We start from the raw sequence: 18,973 nt of genomic DNA, 5'->3' as shown, positions 1-18,973 counted from the left end.
CAAACACCCCATCAATACGCAGACCTCCCTGCTTCAGGTGCCCGCCCCCGGGAACTGCGTAAAGTTCTCCGCAGAGCCAGAGACCGCAGTCCTCAAGGACGGAGCCGCAGATTGCGAGAGAGAGTTCTGTCCCCATCACCTCCCCCACTCCACGCACCCTTGGGCAAAACCTTACTGGTTGTTTGGCCCTACTCAGGCTGCCTGTTAGGGTTTCCCCAGTGGGAAAACGGAAACCGAGGAGAAAATGGGCCTTTGTGTGTTTCCTTTTACGCAAATAGGCCGGGTAGGTGCAGGTCCACTGGGGAGGGTGTAGTCGGTCCATCTGTCCCCTCCCCAGTTCTCCTGTCTCTCTGGCCCTGGGAGCAGTTCAGTTCCCTTTTCCAGTTTCAGGTTTGTTTAAAATTCATCTGCCCCAAGGAGTGCCCTCCTCCTCCCCAAACCTGTCTTATCCTCCCTAAAGAAGAATCAGACATGGCTGGGACTCACCTTCCCACTTCTGCTCCAATTCAAAACAAAGAGCAATTTCCAGGGGGAAATGAGCACCCAAATGATAATCAAGGAGGAGGAAAATCAATGCGTTTAAAGGTAAATGGTAATGCTTTAGATTGTTATCCAGCTCTATGGGTATGACATCAATTTTTCAGCATTGCTGCTGGAAAGCCAACAAAACCAATCTCACAAAGCAGTGGTCTTCCCAGGCGCTGGTGTCCAGCTTCAAGTTTTCTGTCTTTCCCAGTTTTATTCTAGGATAGAAATCGTCTCGGAAATCTCAGAGGCAAACACATCTGTACCCTCACCTTCTCTTTTACCCCACCCAGACTACTACTATTTTAGTCTACTTCTGAAGCAGATGCTTCATTATGGGGAGGAGAGAGACAGTAAGTCCCTCTTGTGAGATGGGAGCCCTCGATTTTTAACTGTCGATGTTCAGAAGGGGGGGGGACCGAGATCCTCATTCTATTTGTTAATTTAGGTGTAGGCTAAAATTAGAATTAACTTCGATGGGACTTCTCCCCACACCAGGCAGAAAAGTCCAGAAAGAGAAATTCCCCACCTCTGTATCTGTTTCGGAAAAAGTAATAAGTGACTTACTGTTTTTCTTTCCTAGTGGGCAGGGGAGCTGGGAGAAGAACTGTCTCCTTAGCCGGGTGCTGGCTGGAGCCTCTCACTTTCCTATCGCTGCTCCAGGAACCAAGCATCTGCACTTGTATGCTCTTAACCTAATTTATGGTGGGAATTATATTTTGGCTTGTCAACTCTCAAGCCATAAAACAAAGTTTATTGGAATCACGTGCTCGTAAATAGCCACTCAGGTCCTATCTCTGCAGAACCATAAATAACCTTTGGCTTTAAACTTTTATTCACCAAATAAAGGTTTGGGCAACTGTTTCTTCAGATTTAAATACTTCCAAATATCCAGGATGCAGGAGGTCATATTCATATCAATACCGGGGCATATCAATAGCATCTTTTCAGAGAAAGCTGTTTAAGTTGGGAGATAGTGCTATTTGGAAAAGGCTGGTTGGTGGGCATGTCTTATGATTCTTTGGCTGCATTCGCTGTGAGTACCATCAACCCCTTTATTTCAATAATTTCCTAGTTCTAGATGTGATAAAGAAAAACATCAAAGGCCACTTCTTATTTATACCAGAAGTTATTTGAGATTTTGTTCAAGTTTCAATAGAGGAAGGTTAGGGAAAGGCTGGGTGGGCTTGAGGGTGGAGGTGGCAGTTGGAATTAACACTTGGCTCCCTCTGTATTGTTGTGGATAGGCTTGGTGAAAGCTGAAAGTAGCCACATGCCTAGAGGTTTCTATAATTTGCTTAGATTTGAAAGGGAAGCCTTTGCAAGTGACCAAACTGCTTAAAACAGCAAGACTTAGGATTTGGTAAAGTGAGAAACTAGAGAATAGCCCCATCGGAATCTTTGGCAACTGAAGCTCTAAAGAAGGTTATAAAACAATAAAACGGCCCTGGTGTGAAGGGAACAGGGTGTGAGGAAGCAAATGAAGCTCTCAAGGAATCCAAGCCCAGGAAGTCAGATGTCCCCACTCCCACAGTGCCCCCAACCACAGGGCTCAGGGCTCAGGGGTCTTTGGGAGCCCAATCCTGGGTGGGATCCTTAGGAGGGCTCCACTCTCCCCAGCACTGCTGCTCCCACCAGAGGAAGAGCCTGAGAGGAGGAGGGAGTATACCCGCCATCCTGCTGAGAAAGCCAAGAAAAGGAGCTTGGGCCTGAGGCTGCTGTATAGGAGAATGCAGCATTTTCTACTTGGGGGAGGTAGAGAGTGGGTGGTGGTGGGGGTGGAGAAATGGGGGGTGGAGGGGAAGATGCCCCTAGCTCTTATGGAGGGGTGTAAATAAAGAGAATAGACCCCCCCAGCACCCTTTAATACCCTGCCAGAATTGCCACCAGTGTGAAAACATTTGATTTTGACAAATCTGATGAAAATAATGAATGTTCTGTATAGATTTGTAGAGTGCACACACATGATTTCTAAATCAAATTCAGTTGCAACAGTTCCCATCAGAAAGTCCCAGCAAGCCCATAAAAGAGATCCTTCTGTACAAAGATCTCTTTTTTCATCGTAATTTCCACCTATTTTACATGTATTTCCAAACCCATTTTCTGATTTGATTCTCATTAGGTATAAAGCAGGGGGCTGTTAGCCTGGATCATAGGCATCCATTTCTCCTTTTCTGTTCCATTAGCCACTTAGAAGGATATTTTTCTTTTACAGTTGGTGGAATCTGTTTTTAAAAATTTGTAAAGATCAACTCTTCAAAACACTGTTTCTGTTTCATTAGCACTAGGTGACCAGCTTTGAAATTAATCCCTGTTAATCCCCTGTACAAAAAAAATCAAAGTTTGAGACGTTGAGAAGAACTTTCTTTATTTTTCCATAATTTAATAAAGAAATTAATCAAAGGATATATGCCTTTCTAGGAAATTCTGAAGAGCATTTTATGGGAATGGAGTTAAAAAAAAGGCTAAAGAGAAACAGTGTTTGGAACAGTGTCTGGTTCCTAGTCAGGGCTCAGTAGATATTTTTTTAATGCATGGTGATGAAGGATGCTGATTGAGACTTGCTTGCAGCCTTCACTGTGGCTTACACAAGAAAATAAAATTACACAGCCTACTCTATATAATTAGGCAATAACAAAAAGTAGCTAGTAGTAAGGGACAGGAGGAAAGAAAGGAATACATTGAGACAGACATCTTTATTTCCTAATCTTAGGATACCCAGGTAAAGTGATTAAGAAGAGTATTTGTCCATCTTCCTATAATCTTCTCTTGTCTACCCCCTCCCCCTATCTCCTCCCCTCCTCTTGGGCTTTTGTGGATGAAAGGGAGCAGGAATGGGGAAGACAAGCTGAGGAATGGGAAGAGCAGAGCTACAATGTGCCAATTTGTTGAGGGTTTCCCAAGGATTTTCAACAGTGGTGATAGGAATGGAAGAGGTAGTGGGGGAGGAGAGGTTGAGCCTTCTTAAAAACCTGTAAGTAGTTAATTTCTGGGTAAGGTGTGGTTCTGGGTACTGTTCCTCCCCATTTGGCTAAAAAGAGCCAGTCCTAGGAATTCCTGCCTAGCAAGCTTCCACAAGACAAAGCATGTTGTAGGGCTCCCCCAATCCAGAAACCAGAGCAGCTCCTAGGAAAGAGAAGAGAGTAAAGGAGTCCCAGGAGGCAGCAGCTCTACTCCAAATGTGATGGAGGTCAGCCTTCTTCCCTGAATAAGGGCCCCTACTATGTGGCCCCAGGAAAGAATATTTTAGTTTGGTTCTTAAGAAGCTTCTTACCTGAAGGTGGTGGAGCTCTCCTCTTACACCAGACAAGATAGGTGGGGAGCTTTGGATGGCCAGAGACAGGTGGAGAAAGGAAACTGCCCAGGGCTGGTCTTTAAGAACATAGGCTGAAGGATAAGAAAGGAGTCCCAAGAAGAGAAAATGTGACTCCATACTTATGGCACTATATCACTGAAAGGGACAATTTCTCTCCACCTCCATCCCCCTGACAATGGAGTCACTCACTGGAGCTGGAGCTCTGGCTTGACATCCTCTGGGAGGAAGAGGTGACCCCAGAGGAATAGGTCAATAGTGAGAGATAAAGCAAAAGGGGATGGCTAGGCTGTGGGCAGAACTCCACCTGACATGGTTTGAAGCAAAGAAAGTATGTATGTTTTGAGAGAGAATCCAATCCAGGAGGACTCCTGGTTCAGCCAAGAGAAGCAGCTTGCCCAAGAGCTATGGAACCCCTCATGAAAAAGGCCCATAGGCAGAAGTCATGGAAGCCAGAGCTATGGGGGTGAAACCTGGTTGCAGGGTATATGTGTATGTGTGGTTGTAGCCTCTGCATAAAAGATATAAAAAATTTCTGCCGGGCGCGGTGGCTCACGCCTGTAATCCTAGCACTCTGGGAGGCTGAGGCGGGCGGATTGCTCGAGGTCAGGAGTTCGAGACCAGCCTGAGCAAGAGCGAGACCCCGTCTCTACTATAAATAGAAAGAACTTAATTGGCCAACTAATATATATAGAAAAAAAAAAAAAAAAACTAGCTGGGCATGGTGGCGCATGCCTGTAGTCCCAGCTACTTGGGAGGCTGAGGCAGGAGGATCCCTTGAGCCCAGGAGTTTGAGGTTGCTGTGAGCGAGGCTGACGCCACGGCACTCACACTAGCTTGGGCAACAAAGCAAGACTCTGTCTCAAAAAAAAAAAAAAAAAAAAAAAAAGATATAAAAAATTTCAAACAATTAGAAGGCTGATGGAGATTTCAAGAGATAAGGCCTCTCTAAGACACACCTTGGCATCACTGTGGCCCAAGTTGGGGGCTGGGCCTCAGCTACAGCCCCAGAGCCTGGAACTTGGGGCACAAACAGAATAAGGGGTGGGGAGTGGTAGGGATGAGTGGGGGTGGGACTCTCTGCCTTCCTCTGCTGCTGCCCGCTGGTCTTTGGCTTACCCATCCTGGCCTAGATTTTAAGACACTGAAGAAGGTCCTTATCCTGACACTATACAAGAACAAGAGGAACAACCAGCCCTATGGGTGTGACTGACAGGGAGACAGGGGTGGTGATGGAGAAGGTGACTGCAGGAGGTAGACAGTGGGGCCTGCTCTATGAAAAGACTTGAAGCCCTCTGTAGGGGTAGAAGATGTGCTTGTGTGGTGTCAGGCCTCTCCTACCTGACATCTGCCCACTGAAGACCTAGGGCCACTTTCCATGTAGGTGAGCCCTGATAGATGTAGGTGCCAGACACTTAGGCCCAAGAGACCAGGACCCATGAGACCCACTACAGCAACAAGATAGGTCCTAGGCCTATATTCTCCTGGTACCTCCTAGGTGACCAAGCCTCTGTTTGTCCTCCATAGAATTCAAAGATTTGGTGAGTGAACCAGGTCTCTTTTGGCTCTAAAAGTCTAGGCCTGATTGCTGATCAGAAAAGAGATAATTATAATAATATAATAATAATTATATTGAGCACTTGTCATATGTCAAAACACTAGTTTAGGTACACTTAAAACCAGTGAGTTAAACTATGTAAAGGGGTTAGAATAATGCCTGACACATAGTAGTGCTGTGTAAGTAAAAATTCTCATAACAAGCTTTGAGGGTACTCTTATACTCCCTACTTTTCAAATGAAGAAATAGGCCTTGAGAGTTTGCTGTTCTTGCCCAAGGTCACACAGCAGGTAAATGGTAGAGTATAATTTTGAACCCCAAACAGTTTGAAAATCGAACCTGCTCTCTTTGAAATCTTCAAGCCAAAAGTAAGGGATCCATGTTCCCTTCCCTAAAATGGGAAAAATCACTCAGCCTATAGAATAGTGACCTTAAAAACCATAATTATAGATGGAGCCCAGCTCTGGGAGATGACTATAGAGGCAAAGAGAGAACTTGGCCTCTGGAGAACAAAGAACCATACAAGAAGCAGGAGAGATCATTGACCAGTGGTTCTCAAACATAAATGTGCATCCTAATTGCCTTGTGGGGCAAGAGTGCTTACCAAATGCAGGTCTCTGGGTACCATAGTTGGACATTCTAATGCAGTAGGTCTAGGAGGAGATCTAGAAACTTGCATTATAAATAAGAAATTCCGATGCCGGCCTTCACTGAGAATCATTGACCTTGAGTAAGGAGAGGAGGGAGACAAAAGACTGCATTGCCAGGAGATAATGCAGGCTCAGTGGAATTGGGGCAGGGCCAGTTGTTGAAGTTGGGTGTCAAGGCTAGTGCAAGGAATGACCCGTGGAGCCCACCGAGGGCCTGAAATGATCGAAGTGGTGGTAGAAGGGTGTGCGGGTAGTGTGGAGAACAGACATTCCCAACTGGGTAGTTCTCAGACCTCACAGGAAGTAGGATTTGCGTGGGCTCTAAGAGTCTCCAGGGAGTCCAAGACACAGGCCCTGTTTCCAGCAAGGGCAAGTCCAGTCAGCATACTAGAGGATGCACAAAAGACTGTACTTTTCAAAGCTGCCCATTCTGGGTACCAGGAATCCAGGACAGGGTAAATGGCAGGAACAGCATCCCAGCAGGAGGGGGCTGGTCGGGACCCCGCTGATTGGAGGCAGCTTGCCCCATCACAGGATTCTAGTTGCCTGCTCCTAGGAGCGCAGCGCGAAGAAATCGCGCCCCCTCTGGAGGGCGGAGAAAGCGAGGTGGTGGCCCGCCAACCCAGAATGGCCATTAAGCTCCCTGGCCTAGGCGACGGCCGCTAGTCCACTGAGGGTGGGCGCAGCACCACCGACCCTCGTCCAAGACCCAGCGCACTTTGGGGGCTGAGGTAGAGTGCGGGGAGAAGGAAGAGCGGGTCACGTGTCCTCCTCTCCTGCCCGCTCGCGTCCACAGCATCTGCGGCGCCGCCGCAGCCGGCGAGACGCTTGTCCTACAGCGCCTCCTCCTGGACAAGGCGCCAGACAGCAGAGCGGGGAGATCACGCCAGCCCCGGAAAGCTGAGGACAGGGACTTCCTCGGGCGGGCGGAGGTCTCCCCGCACCAGAGACTTGTCCTGCTGTGTCCCCTGGGGCGGCTGGAGGGAGTCGGGAGGGCCCCGAGGCCGCTTCTCACCACCCCGCTCCCTAGCACAGACAACACGCTCGTGGCCCGCAAGCGCGGGTCCCCCATTAATTAGGCGAGCCCAGGCGGAAAATCCCTCCAGTTTGTCCGTTTGTTTATTTATTTACTCGACTGCTGTCCGCTGAGCCGCTGCCCCCTGGTTCCCAGCCCAGCCCTGGAGCGCGCTGCGCGCTGGCGTAACGAGATCCGGGAATGGTCAGGCTGAAGGATTGGCCTCAAGTTTGGCGGTTTGAACAGGCGCCAGGAGAAAACGCCTTGTCCCAAAGCTGAAGCACCAGACTGAGAAAATGCTTACACTTCCCTGATATACCTGGAAAGAGCATTCTGTTTCCTTTGGTCCCTAGCTCGTATTTGCAGCCTATTTCTAACGAACAGAGTTAAATTGGGGTTGGGTGGCAAGTCAAGATGATTGAAAAGATCCAGTCGAGGGCAGAGCTGTTCGGCTGTATTTAGAGGGAAGGCTGAAATAAAGGAAAGATGAGCAGCGAATCTTGAGGGGCCGGGTAACGGAGAGATCAGGTTGTATCTGCCTGCTCTGAGTCCACCCTCCCCCACCCCCTGCGTTGCCAGTCGAATCCAATCCCCGGGCTGGGCTGTCTCACTGCACATGCGCGGGACGCCCTGGAAGCGTGCGTGGCAGGCGCTGCGGGCACTGAGCTGTGCTCCCACGCCTAGCTGCAGAGGAGCTTGGAAGCCCCATCTCAAAGAAGCAGGAAACATTTCGTTTTGGGGGGAAACCTGTATTAAAAGCCTCAACTGTCCTTTCTGATTTGCAAGCCCTGTTCCTCCGAGCCAACAGAATCTCTACGTTGCCAATGTGAACACCCTCAAAATCATCATTTGGATCAGAAATTTCACATCTAGAGCACCTAGGAAACCCACCCAACGCTCAGAGAGCACAACCATTCCCTCATTCTGCAATACTAGCCAGTCTAAGGGTCCAGTCCCTAGAATGGGTATCTATTCACACCATCTCCGCAAAAGTGACCCTAAATGGTATTTAAGTTGAAATTCTGAGTTCTTGGTGGCTTCTCTCCAGCTTCCGGTGCCCTCACACACTCGGCCTGGCCGCCCTGGCCGCCGCACTGCGGCAAGGCCGTAAATACCTCTAACAGCTGCCTGCCAGCCCAGGGTGAAATACTGTCTTTGTTCCGATTTCCCCTGCCTCTCGGGCTCAGAAAACAGAACTCTGGCGAAATATATTTATTTGGAGGAACATCTGATGGGAAAACACACTTGGTCTTCAGCCCTGGTGTTTTACTACATTTGTAACAGCGAGCTTCACTCTTTTTCCTGGTCCTCACAGAAATCGCAAGCCCAGCTCATAGCCTGACCTACAGACATCAAGGCCCGACAAGGAATCGGCTCCTAGATCCATAAACGCACAAGAGATTCGCGTCGGGGACGCTGGGACTTAGATTTCTGGGCTTCTCAGCTCTTAGGGTCCGAGCGGTTTTTATTTCGTTTCTTTTGTTGTTGTTGTTGGGTTAACAGAGACAATGGGGCATTTCCGTCAGTGGCAACAGCGCGCGAACTAGTTCTCCTTGTGAACTAAATGGTCTGAATTCAAATGTGATTTGCAGATTATTTATGCCCTTACAGGCAATCGACCATTTCGTTCCAATAAGCTCTTAATGCTACCACGGTGCTTACAAAGAACCCCTCAGTCCTCCACATCTACCCATGACATACGTCCCCCTCCCGTGCGTAATTGGACCTGCAGTCCGCCCAGGTTCTTACTTTCTCCAGCGCACTGAGCCACGGAAACCAGGAAAAAGCGACTGAAGCTCTGAAATAGGGCTTGGCCATCAGGGCCATACTATCACCCACACCCCCCACCTCCACCCTGGTCCCAGCCGACCTAGGGGCTCCTCTGGCTCTAGAGCTGCCCTGGCAGGGCCTACAAGCGTGGTCCAAGGGCCTGCTTCTCAATAGGAAATGCTTTGTACCCGTATCAAAGAATGATCTCAACGGCTAGGATACTGTACTAGAGCAATAGTTACAAAATACAAACACTTCAAATAAAAAATATCACTCAAGTTTCTTATTTGCGAGTGCTTGGAGTTAGTGATCCAGGTCAATTCCGCAGACGTCAATGGGCCACAAATCATGGACCTCCATTTTGAAACAAGCATGATTCCATCGTTAATTGATAAAAATATCTTTTCACAAATATGACATTTATTGTTCATAAATGTTTTTACGGCTAACATTGTTACATTGGAATATTTGAGGGAACAATAAGTTAGAATTTGCCACTACATGCTTTAGGGAGCATACACTGCCATGCGCAGGTCAGTTTTATACGCAATGCGGCAGATTGTCCAAAGGTTTTAATATTTCCCAGCGTGTTCAGGAAAGAATAGGCAACAGAATTTGCAAACTGTATCCTCAACTGCTGCTCAAAATCTATGAGAGAAAATAGCTTTCTTTTTCTGCAAAAGGTTTTCTTTTATGCATGATGTTTCGGTTCAGTAGTTTTGAAGTCGAAGGAAAAATGTTGCTATGTAATATTTATTGGTGGCCAAAAAAGAATACATTTAGAGAACAAAAAATCTACTCTCTTTCTACTCTGGCAGATAAGAGACGCGGGAGTCTGAACTTAGAGATGCTTCTAATTTTTGAAGTATCTATTAGGTTTTCCCCGATTGCTATTACCTCCTAAAATATGGATTCATTTTGTGACATAAGGTAATGCAAATTAACCTGACAGATTATCAAACGTGGGAGGAACCTATCATGAGTTGTTTTAAAAATTCTCTAGGAACTAGAGAAACATTTATAAATATTTAAAATTTCATCTCATACACAAGGCCCAATATACCATTAGCCTTAGAAATTAGTAAGCATCACTCCTCAAAGCCTAGATTCAAACACCAAGCATATCCTGGGAACACAGATTCCACCCCACCCCCACCCAAGCCCCAAACCCAACCCTCAAAAAACACCTGTTAGCTTCCCAGGTAACCCTGACCACAGATAAACCGCAAAAACCACTGCTCTATACTACAGGGTGCCTTTAGCGACCCTCTGCAAAGCTGAAATGTCCAGAAATAGTACACACACCTTTCCCAGGGTGGGAATAAGGAGCTCTCCATCTAGGCACTGGGATCCTGTCTGTGTCTACCCACCTCTCAGAATCTCTGGAGGAAATGTAGCTTCCCCCTTGGACTTCCAAGCCCAACCGGACCCAACCCTGGGTCCTAGGGGATCCCCTAGGGATGGAGTGATTAAGGGGAAGGGGACGCAGACAGTAACCCTCAGGTCCCCAAGAAAAGGAGGAGAGCAGACAGGCCCAAGGGGGTCGGCGCGGAGCTTCTTGGTGGCAGTGCAGGGGCGCGGGGAGGGGGCGACTCTTACCCGGAGGCTGCTGAGCTGGAGGCGGCGGTCGGCCTGGGCGGCTGCTGTAATCCATTAGGCGCTGCCCGGCTGCGCGCACTCTAGGCGGCAGGAACCCGCTCATGTGGGAGAAGGAACCGCCTCGGAACCGCGCGGCTGCCATCCCGCCGAAAAGGCCGGCTGTTCCTGGCAGGCGGCGTCGCGCCGGCGGGGGGCTCGGCGCCCAGGGCTCCTTCCAGGCTCCCCGCCGGGCTCCCCACCAGCTCCGGAGGTGGCAGCGGTGCGGACCGAGTGCGCGGCGGTGGGGCCAGGTCGGACGCCGGGCGGGAGCCCAGGCCGCCGCGGACTCCGCAATCCCGCAGCCGCCGACTGGAGCCCACCTCTGCAGAGACAAAGGTTAGAAAAAGAGGGGGTGAGGCTCTGGGAAAGCAGAATGCGGGGGGAAATTCGCCTGGGAAATCAGGAAAAAGGCCGTGAAGGCGAGCGGCGCCTGCACATGACCAGCCGCAGCCAATGACGACCGCAAATAGGTCATAAAAAGGTCTATTACCAAGTTGTAAATTTTCTTCAAACAAAAAGGAATTTACTGCAATTCCTTGCGGATTTTGCACATACAGCTCGCAAGCGCCATGTTTTTTCCTCTCTTTCTCTCTCCCCTCTCCTCTCCTCCTTTCTCTTTCTCTTCCTCTCTCCCCCTCCTCCCTTTCCCACTCCCTCGCCCCCTTCCTCCCTCCTCTCCTCTCTCTCTCTCTCTCTCTCTCTCTCTCTCTCTCTCTCTCTCTCTCTCTCTCTCTCGTCTATCTTCTCTCTCTCTCTTTTTTCTAGGAATTATTTGGTGTGGTTTTTTTTTTTTTTTTTGGTTTGGCCCGAAACCTCTACGCAGTTCTCCCTGTGAACTAGGGAGAATGAGTGTGGTGTACCGCTCAAGCGCTGGGAGACAATCTCGCAGCTCCACCTCCTCCCCCATCTCTCCCCTAAGCCAGTCACTTACTTGGCTTCTCCTCCTCTCCCCGCACAAAAAGTCCGGTCCGGAAGGGCAGCCAAGCACTTTCGGTTTTTCCTCCTATCATCTCTATGAGCCAGCCCCAGTGATCTTGAGTAGAAAACCTGGGCTCTGCAGGCCAAGAACGTGCGCGCTCCCCCTCCCCCATCCCGCTCCAACATAAATTGGGGTCCCTTCCATTTTCTGGAGTTTCTGTGGTAGGAGAGTCACAAACCAGCTCGAAAGCCGGAAATGGTTTTAGCTACTCGCCAACCTCTCCAAAATATCATTTTGAGAGCCCACTGCCTCCGTCTTTATATCCACAGACAGACACATCCTCAGGTCAGTCTGGGTTAGAGAAGAAGCAACATTCTGGATCCCTTCTAAAACCCATAGCTTTAGGTCCCCCTCTAAGACCAATTCTCATTTTTATGGAATTTAATTCTAGTTCCGTCTCGCCTCCTCCCCCTCACTCCATGTTCGTCTATTGAAAAGCCTGCTCAATGCAATACTGAAGAGAAGGGTTTCATTTGTTTAGGAAAAGAGTGATGTCCCCAGATCAGCCTAGGGTATAAAATTATTTTTCCTCAAAAGCAGACTTCACATTCCCTTTGTATTTCTCATAGGAGCTGCTCTGGTGATTTCCCCCTGACAGTAAATGTCTTTGGCTGGCCTCCAGCATTCCCCTCATGGGCATGGCCATCCCAGCTTCAGAGCCTGTTTGAAACAAGTACCCTCCTCACTCCCCAGTCCTTTCAAACAGTCTTTAGACTTCCAGTAATATGTTTATAAGCATTTGCATCAGATATCTGTGTATAAGTTCTCTGCTATTAACATCTTCATACCCAGTAAGTAGCTATGTAGATGCGGACTTCAGCAGACAATGGTACAGCACCCTCTGGGGCAGGACATTTGTACACCTTGAAAAAGTTCTGATGACCTTGAATGTTGTTGATTAAAGGACTGCTACTGCCATCTGTCAGCAAAAGTCATTTTCTTTCCAGAAAAAGCCAGTTGGCCCTAACTTTGATGGAAGGAACCATAGCAGCAGCCAGAGTCCGTTGAAATGTTCTCTTCCTTCCCCTGTGCACTCCCAGATGCCCAAGGATTCAGCAAACACTGGTGAAGCAGAGGACACGACACAAGAGGCTTGCATGTGAAATAGCAATACCTTCTGCATTGAAGAATAAAACAATATTTTAAAATGAACAAGCAAATATGGCAAGTTGTTGGGCCCTCCCAAGCCCAGAAGACTTTACTGGTATATACACATGGAACTGAGCCAAGAGTTTGTTCAATTCCAAAATTTTCTGAGAAATAATCTCAATAGCCAATTTGCTTCATTGTCCTTTCCCTGTCTACCCAAATAAAAGTGAAACTTTATGACCCTCCTTTTCAGCTTGAGGAATGAGGGCTGGGAAGAAACTCTTTGCTCTGAAAAGGCAGCCATATTTGCATTTTTTCTCCTTGTGCAAAGGTAAGTGATGTACTGGGCCTTATGGAACCTCACAAAATGGCATGTTTGAACTGACTTTTCTCTAGAAACCATTGAGACCCACACTCTCTTTTGTGTGTTTCTGGTTCTTGCAACCAGAGAGCCAAAATCTCTCCTAAGTCTTGGTCTTTCACATTCAATGTTAACATTGGAGAATCCTATTTTTCTCTAAATGGTTTACAGAGCCTTCTAGGCAGACTGCTGCAGTACAGAGCCAAAAAGCTCTGCCTGGGTTTGCAAAGCATTCTTTAAGGGCTTATGCAAATTTCTGCAGCAAAAAATGTTTACTCGTTGTCTCTGCACTTGGATGTTGACAGATTTGAGCCAATTAGAAGGGCATCTCCTGCGCAAGTCACTACCAGTCTGTCTGCATGAAACATCATGATGGGGATGGGAATGTCTAGTCAGTGTAAGAAAAAGGTGGCCAATGTGTGATGTGTTAATTCCCCAAGGTATTTATTTGAAGACAAATCTATAGTCTTTCCCAGCTACAAAAGGAAAGATATATACCTACATTTATAATGAACACTTTCTGTGTGTAATTTATGTATATACAGAAATTCATATTCTCAAATATACCAGTAATTGCAACAGAGTCTTTGTAGATGAACTACGATTTTACCATGGTTTAGGGGGGGAATGAATGGGGCACACCACTTCCAGACCAGCACAGTACGCTGAGGAAATGACATTTTTACCTCCCCTCCCTTCCTGATTTCCACACCCGCCATGCACTAGGTCCTTCACCTGACAGTCTTGTCAAAACCACTGAAAGGACTGTAAAAGGGTTATAAGGGAAGCACCCTTGAGCAGGAGATACTTTTTCGAATATACAGGAGTCCCTTAAATCAAGGGCAGCTGGAATTTAGCTAGCACTGGTCTTTTGACGGTTTACACTGTAGGGTGTTCCCTAGCCATGCTCTGGGCCCTTTACATCCTTGCTGTTTACCAGCTCACAGCAGAATCTCAGGCAGTGCACAGAGCAAAAATGTTCCCATATTCAGCACGTGCATCTGCAGCTGTCTCCTGGAGTGCAAATGTTTAAGTCCTGCCTGGCCACCTGTGACTTAAAATTGTCTTTCCTGGCTCAGGTCAGCGAATGTCACAGCCATGGCTTCTTCCTAGGGTGGAAAGCCAGGCGGTGCTTCCCTTCTGACCCAGCCCGTGCCAACATTTCTGAGGTCCATGAGGCGGCAAACAGCCCGCCAGCACCTGCAGGGGTAACCCTGGCTGAAAACTATAGGATTCCATTTTCTTAAAGCCATTCTTGGAAATTAAAATGTGCCCTTTTAAAAATAACTGTACCTAGAAAAAGCAGAGAGCTCTTCAATGTCTACCCAATAAAGATATTTTCCCTTTTTCAGGGATAAATTTTACTTAACTGGAATTTCTCCTCTTTTCTCCCTCTTCCCTTCTTCCTCCCTTCCCCGGTAAAATGGCAGCTGCAGGAGCTGCCTGGAATGGAAAATGGATATCTTGTTAATAATAGATGCCAAACCCCAGCATCAACCGGGGCTCAGTGGAATAAGCTGTGGTGTAACCTGGACTCTGGGTCATTTCCCACTGGACCTACAACTGGAGTCCTTTGCGAGGTTCAAAGCTTTCACAGTATCTCAGCAAGATTATGTAGAGCAAGATGAAGCAAGGATAGCCTAGTCAGCCCTCTCAGGAATGAGAGGGGGCCCCTGTGGCAATTTTTTTTTAACCGCCCGGGCTGCGTGTAACCCCACCCCTTTCTCACCAAACAGAAGCCTTGGGCCAGAGTCCTTGCCTTCTCCCCTGAGCCCAGGCGATTGTTAGTGACTGAGGCGAAAGGGTATTTTCGGCGCTCAAAGACACTAGCTCTAGAAAGAGATTCATTTCTTTATTAAGGAGCTAGCTATGTTTTGGAGCGGTTGTTTACACTCAGATTTTTCTGCGTTTGCTCTCAGGGCTTGTTTCAAATAGGTGAGGCTATCGCTATCCCAAAAAACAGCAGAGGACGTACCAACCCAACCGACATCTGAGATGCGCACAGCAAGTTGGCTGAAAACGAGCTTGCGAACACAGCGAAAGGAATACAAATAAATATGGCAACTACCGAAAAAACGGAATCACAACGACGGCAGCCACGGCAAAGAGACCTAGCGATTTCAGGCGATTACAAGCGCGGTTCAAAACGAAAGCAAGTTGGGAAATGAGACTCATTCCACAAGACGACTTGCCGGAGTGAAAAGTTAATGAGTGAAAATGTTATAATTGGTTTTTCAAGTATTCATGCACTCTAGATTATTTAATTGCCATAATTGGTATGGACTATAGAAAAATGATTAAATGTCAACTTTGACATTGTCTTGAGAGTTTCACTGGCCTTATCTTTTCTTGAAGTTTAAGGAAGCTGCAGAGTGGCAACTACACATTACACTCTTCAGCTAACATGTGCTTTTCAAATATTTGGCCCAGGCTTCTTCCCCCACCCCCAGATATTACATTTAGAAAATACTTAAATACACTATTTAGGAGTAAACAAAAGGCACCCTAACCATTCATTATAAAAGCAGAAAGAAAAAAACATAAATAATACATTTTAATCAAATAATATAAAGTAAATATTCTGCAGCCATACTTTTTAAAAAAATTAATAGACTTCTTTTAATTTACTCACCGTAAAGAAAAGATTTAAAATATTCAAGTGCACTTGATTAATAAAGCATTTCAATTATTTAGTGCTAATCATTAGGAAGTTTACGTTGTTGAGGCAAATCACCAGTTCAGACATTTAAAACCATTATAAAAATATAGCTACAAGGTCAGCATCAAATTACCCTTTCATAGGACAGTTCAAGGACTGCTTCTATGCGATACTAGAACTGTTTTTTAACACCCAAATCCCTTAAAGCGCAGAAACCTCAAGAGCAGTGACATGAAGGTAGCTTGAAATACAGGTAGAGTCCTTTCCAAAAAAGAAAATATGTGGTGTCCACCATCATATGTTGATCATTAGTTTTAATAGTCTGTGGCAAAACTTTAAATGAAGAAGTTAATTTGTCGGGCCTTCGGCTCTGTCTTCCTCCAGGTCTTGGGCTTCCTTTTTGGTTTCCCCATCCTTCACCTCCTGCCGGGAAACGGGAAATTTGTCCTTGTTGTTCTCCTTTTTCCATTTCATTCTCCTGTTCTGGAACCAGATTTTTACCTGTCTCTCCGTGAGGGCTAGAGCGTGAGAAACCTCGATTCTTCTTTTCCTGGTCAGATAAGGGTTAAAAAGGAATTCCTTTTCCAGCTCTAGGGTTTGGAATCGACTGTAGGTTTGTCTTCCTCTTCGTCTACCAGGAGCTGCTGATTAAAACAAACAAAAAAGGGGGGGGCGATAAACGTTTTAAAAATGTAAGGGTGTCTCTGCATGTTGCTGGCGGTTTGTGGAACAGGGGCCTAAGGGGTGAAATACGCACAGCGTTCTTTAGCTCCGATATATATAGAGTGTGCAGGAAAGAGGGGCAGAGAGAAGGTCTTCACAATCATTCTGTCCCCATTATCTTTACATGGTTTCCACTTTTAAAAAAAAGTCTGTATTACTTTATGAATAAGAGCCACTGTGGCTGCACAAGAAGGAAAAGGAGGGGGAGAGGGAGAGGAAAGGGGAGTTTTAAAGCTAGAACGTGAGATGAAAGCAGATTTCTCCCCCTCTCCCCTCTTAAAAAAAAAAATGCATCCCAACCTTGTGGTCTCATCCAGGGAAACATTTGAGAAGGAGACGAGCTCTGATTTAAGTGGTCTGGGTCCTCGCCAATATTACCACTGGACGATTTACAGTCAGGATATTGTACCAGCTCGGCCTCTTGCTGGGTCGTAAAAATCGGCTGTCTCTGTAAGTTATCGTATCCGTAAAACTTCGCGGGCTCCCCGTGACAGGCAATCCTGCCGCAGGGGGGAGGCGGCGGAGGCGGAGGCTGCGGAGGAGGAGGGGGGGCGGCCTGGTAGGCAGCGGCCGGGCTGCCCCCGCCGGGGTGGAAATAGTCCTGGCCCAGGCCCGGGCTCGGGCCGCCCCCACCGCCGCACCCCGGCCCCGAGGGCTGCGGGGACGAGTGCGGGTGCGCGTGCGCCTGCGGGGGCGCGTGCGGGAAGCCGGCGGCGCTGTTGCCATAGAGCTGCAGGGCGGCGGCGTGGCGGCCGCCGACCTCGGGCGCGAAGTGACAGTCGTAGTAAGTGGGATTGATGGCCTCGCCTGCCGCCGCCGCTGCCGCCGCCGCCGCAGCCGCCGCCTTGTACTTGGAGTACAGCGGGTTCACGAAGTACGAACTCATCCGGGCGGCGGCGACGGCGGCGGCCCCGAGCGGGCAGGCGGCGCGGAGCAGACAGGGAGCGCGCCTCGCCTCAGCCGCACTGCCGCGGGGGCCGCTGGGGCGGCCGTTCGCGCCGCCGGGGGCCGCCAGGCCACGTCGCTGCTGCCGCCCGCCCGCGCGCGTCGCTTCTGAGGCCGGGCAGCCGCGGGCGCTCAGCTACTGGGCGCTCATGCCCAGCTCCTGCGCCCGCCGCCTGGGCCTCGCACCGCCTCCCTCGCGGCTCGCGGGGCCTCGCCCAGCCCCCGCGCCGCCGCCCTCCCGGCCTTTCCCGGCGCGCCCCGGCTCGGCCGCAATATAATCGCCGACGCCCGGGTGACCTGCCCCGCTGCCTCCACTGTTTCCTCTCAGGCACCAGGAGGGCCTGAGCGCACCGGGACAAGAAAAAAGTGCGCGCGTCCCACGGGGACACTCTTTGGCTTCGGTTTACAAACCCCTGCTCTGGGGGGAAAGAAAAAAAAAGCACCCTCTGTCTGTTGCCACCTCTCACCTCGCCCCCCCCGCGGCCCCCTCCCACCGCTCTCGCCCCCGCCGCCGAGGCTGCAGACCCGGTGCGCGCCGGCGAGGCATTTTCGCACCCCGCCGCCGCAAGCAGCGGCAGCGTGATCGCGGCGAGATAACCGCGCGGAGGGATCCGCGCAGAGGCAAGTTGGTGCTCCCTGAGAGACGCCTCACGCCGGGCTGGAGATGCCTCCGCGGGTCTTAAAGGGGGCCCATAAAGCCGCACTGCCAAGGGCTCGTGGTGCCCCGGGCCGAGGAATGCGGGTCATAGCTGGCGGGGCGGGGGCGCGGCAGAACCTTAGACTTGGGGGAGGCAGAGAAGCCACTCCCAGGAGGCTGCGGAGCAAATGACTCCCTCACCGAGCCCCCGGAGCAGCCCAGCATAGATTGGCCATGGCTTGTGCATCTCTGGACACGCGGGTGCAGACCATAGAACATGGAAAGAGGTGTTGACGACCTGGACCGTGCATTTGAGTCTGGGCATAAGCGGTTTGATTCAAGGCCACAAGCATGGCCCCAAAGCCTAGCGTCATCAAAGCCCTTCTTTTCCAGCCGAGCCTGCCTGGTGGAAATGAGATGTACATTTACCCTTGACGCACTGCATGCCTGGCAGAGGCTCCCAGGTTAATTGATATTTAATGGAAATCATGCCCATGAATATAGTTTCCATCATTTCAACCTTGATAGACGTCAGCACCAGACTGGGGGGGAGGCTGAAGAATGTGTGTGTGGGGGGGTTAGCATTGCTCAAGGAGTAACTAGAAGAGCAAACAAATGTTCTGAGGGGGGAAAAGGACTCACGCTGGGGTGGGTGGCATTTCCTCGGGCAGGACGCTGGGCTCCAGGGCCCCGGCCGGCACCCAGCAGACCAGGGCAGGCTGTGGCCCCGGGCGCCGCGCGGGGGGCCCACGCCCGCGAGCCCTCCCCGCGGGGCCTCCAGGTCGGCGTTCAGCTCTTGCCGGATCCAGGCAGCTGCAGGCAGGCGGCCCCGGTCTTCTGCTAACGATTCTAGTTCATCCGCCAAGCCTGCGAAATAACTGCCTTAAAAACAGATTCGGGCCTCAATGTTACTAATTTTTCCACCAAAAAAAAAAAAAAAAAGCGAGAGAGGAGGCTCAGCGTAGTTTGTGAGCAATGAAGAAGAAAAGCAGCCCAAATGGCAAAATAGTCCTTTTAGAAACTGTCCAAAGCTGCTTGGCTACACACCGCCATGCACCTCCCCACACTTTTCTTTCTTTTTCGCTCTTCTCCCTTTTCAATGTCCAATAAA

The 18,973-nt window shown here is 49.2% G+C and overlaps 1 protein-coding gene and 1 long non-coding RNA gene across 3 annotated transcripts; one reads left to right on the top strand and one right to left on the bottom strand.

The window, feature by feature from the left end:
* The first annotated feature begins 10,267 nt into the window (after nt 1-10,267).
* Nucleotides 10,268-14,945, top strand: LOC105865077 (uncharacterized). The gene is made up of 3 exons (XR_002224234.2): nt 10,268-10,805; nt 12,396-12,868; nt 14,818-14,945. It is a non-coding gene; the product is annotated as an uncharacterized LOC105865077 (long non-coding RNA).
* HOXD8 (homeobox D8) lies at nt 14,029-17,934 on the bottom strand. 2 transcript variants are annotated; one of them, XM_012753422.3, is made up of 2 exons: nt 16,581-17,934; nt 14,029-16,198 (listed from the first exon to the last, which is right to left on the bottom strand). In XM_012753422.3, exons 1-2 carry the CDS (start codon nt 17,164-17,166, stop codon nt 15,906-15,908), a joined length of 879 nt encoding a protein of 292 aa, XP_012608876.1. In that variant the 5' UTR covers nt 17,167-17,934; the 3' UTR covers nt 14,029-15,905. The 2 variants fall into 2 exon arrangements, with proteins under 2 accessions (XP_012608876.1, XP_012608875.1); XM_012753421.2 differs by having other exon boundaries at nt 14,032-16,201; nt 16,581-17,727.
* Nucleotides 17,935-18,973: the final 1,039 nt, after the last annotated feature.

The sequence above is a fragment of the Microcebus murinus genome, chromosome 8 (genome assembly GCF_040939455.1).
Source record: "Microcebus murinus isolate Inina chromosome 8, M.murinus_Inina_mat1.0, whole genome shotgun sequence".
NCBI classification, from domain to species: domain Eukaryota; kingdom Metazoa; phylum Chordata; class Mammalia; order Primates; family Cheirogaleidae; genus Microcebus; species Microcebus murinus.
The sequence above is the reverse complement of the archived record's forward strand: the minus strand, read 5'-3'. Positions and strand labels throughout refer to the sequence as shown.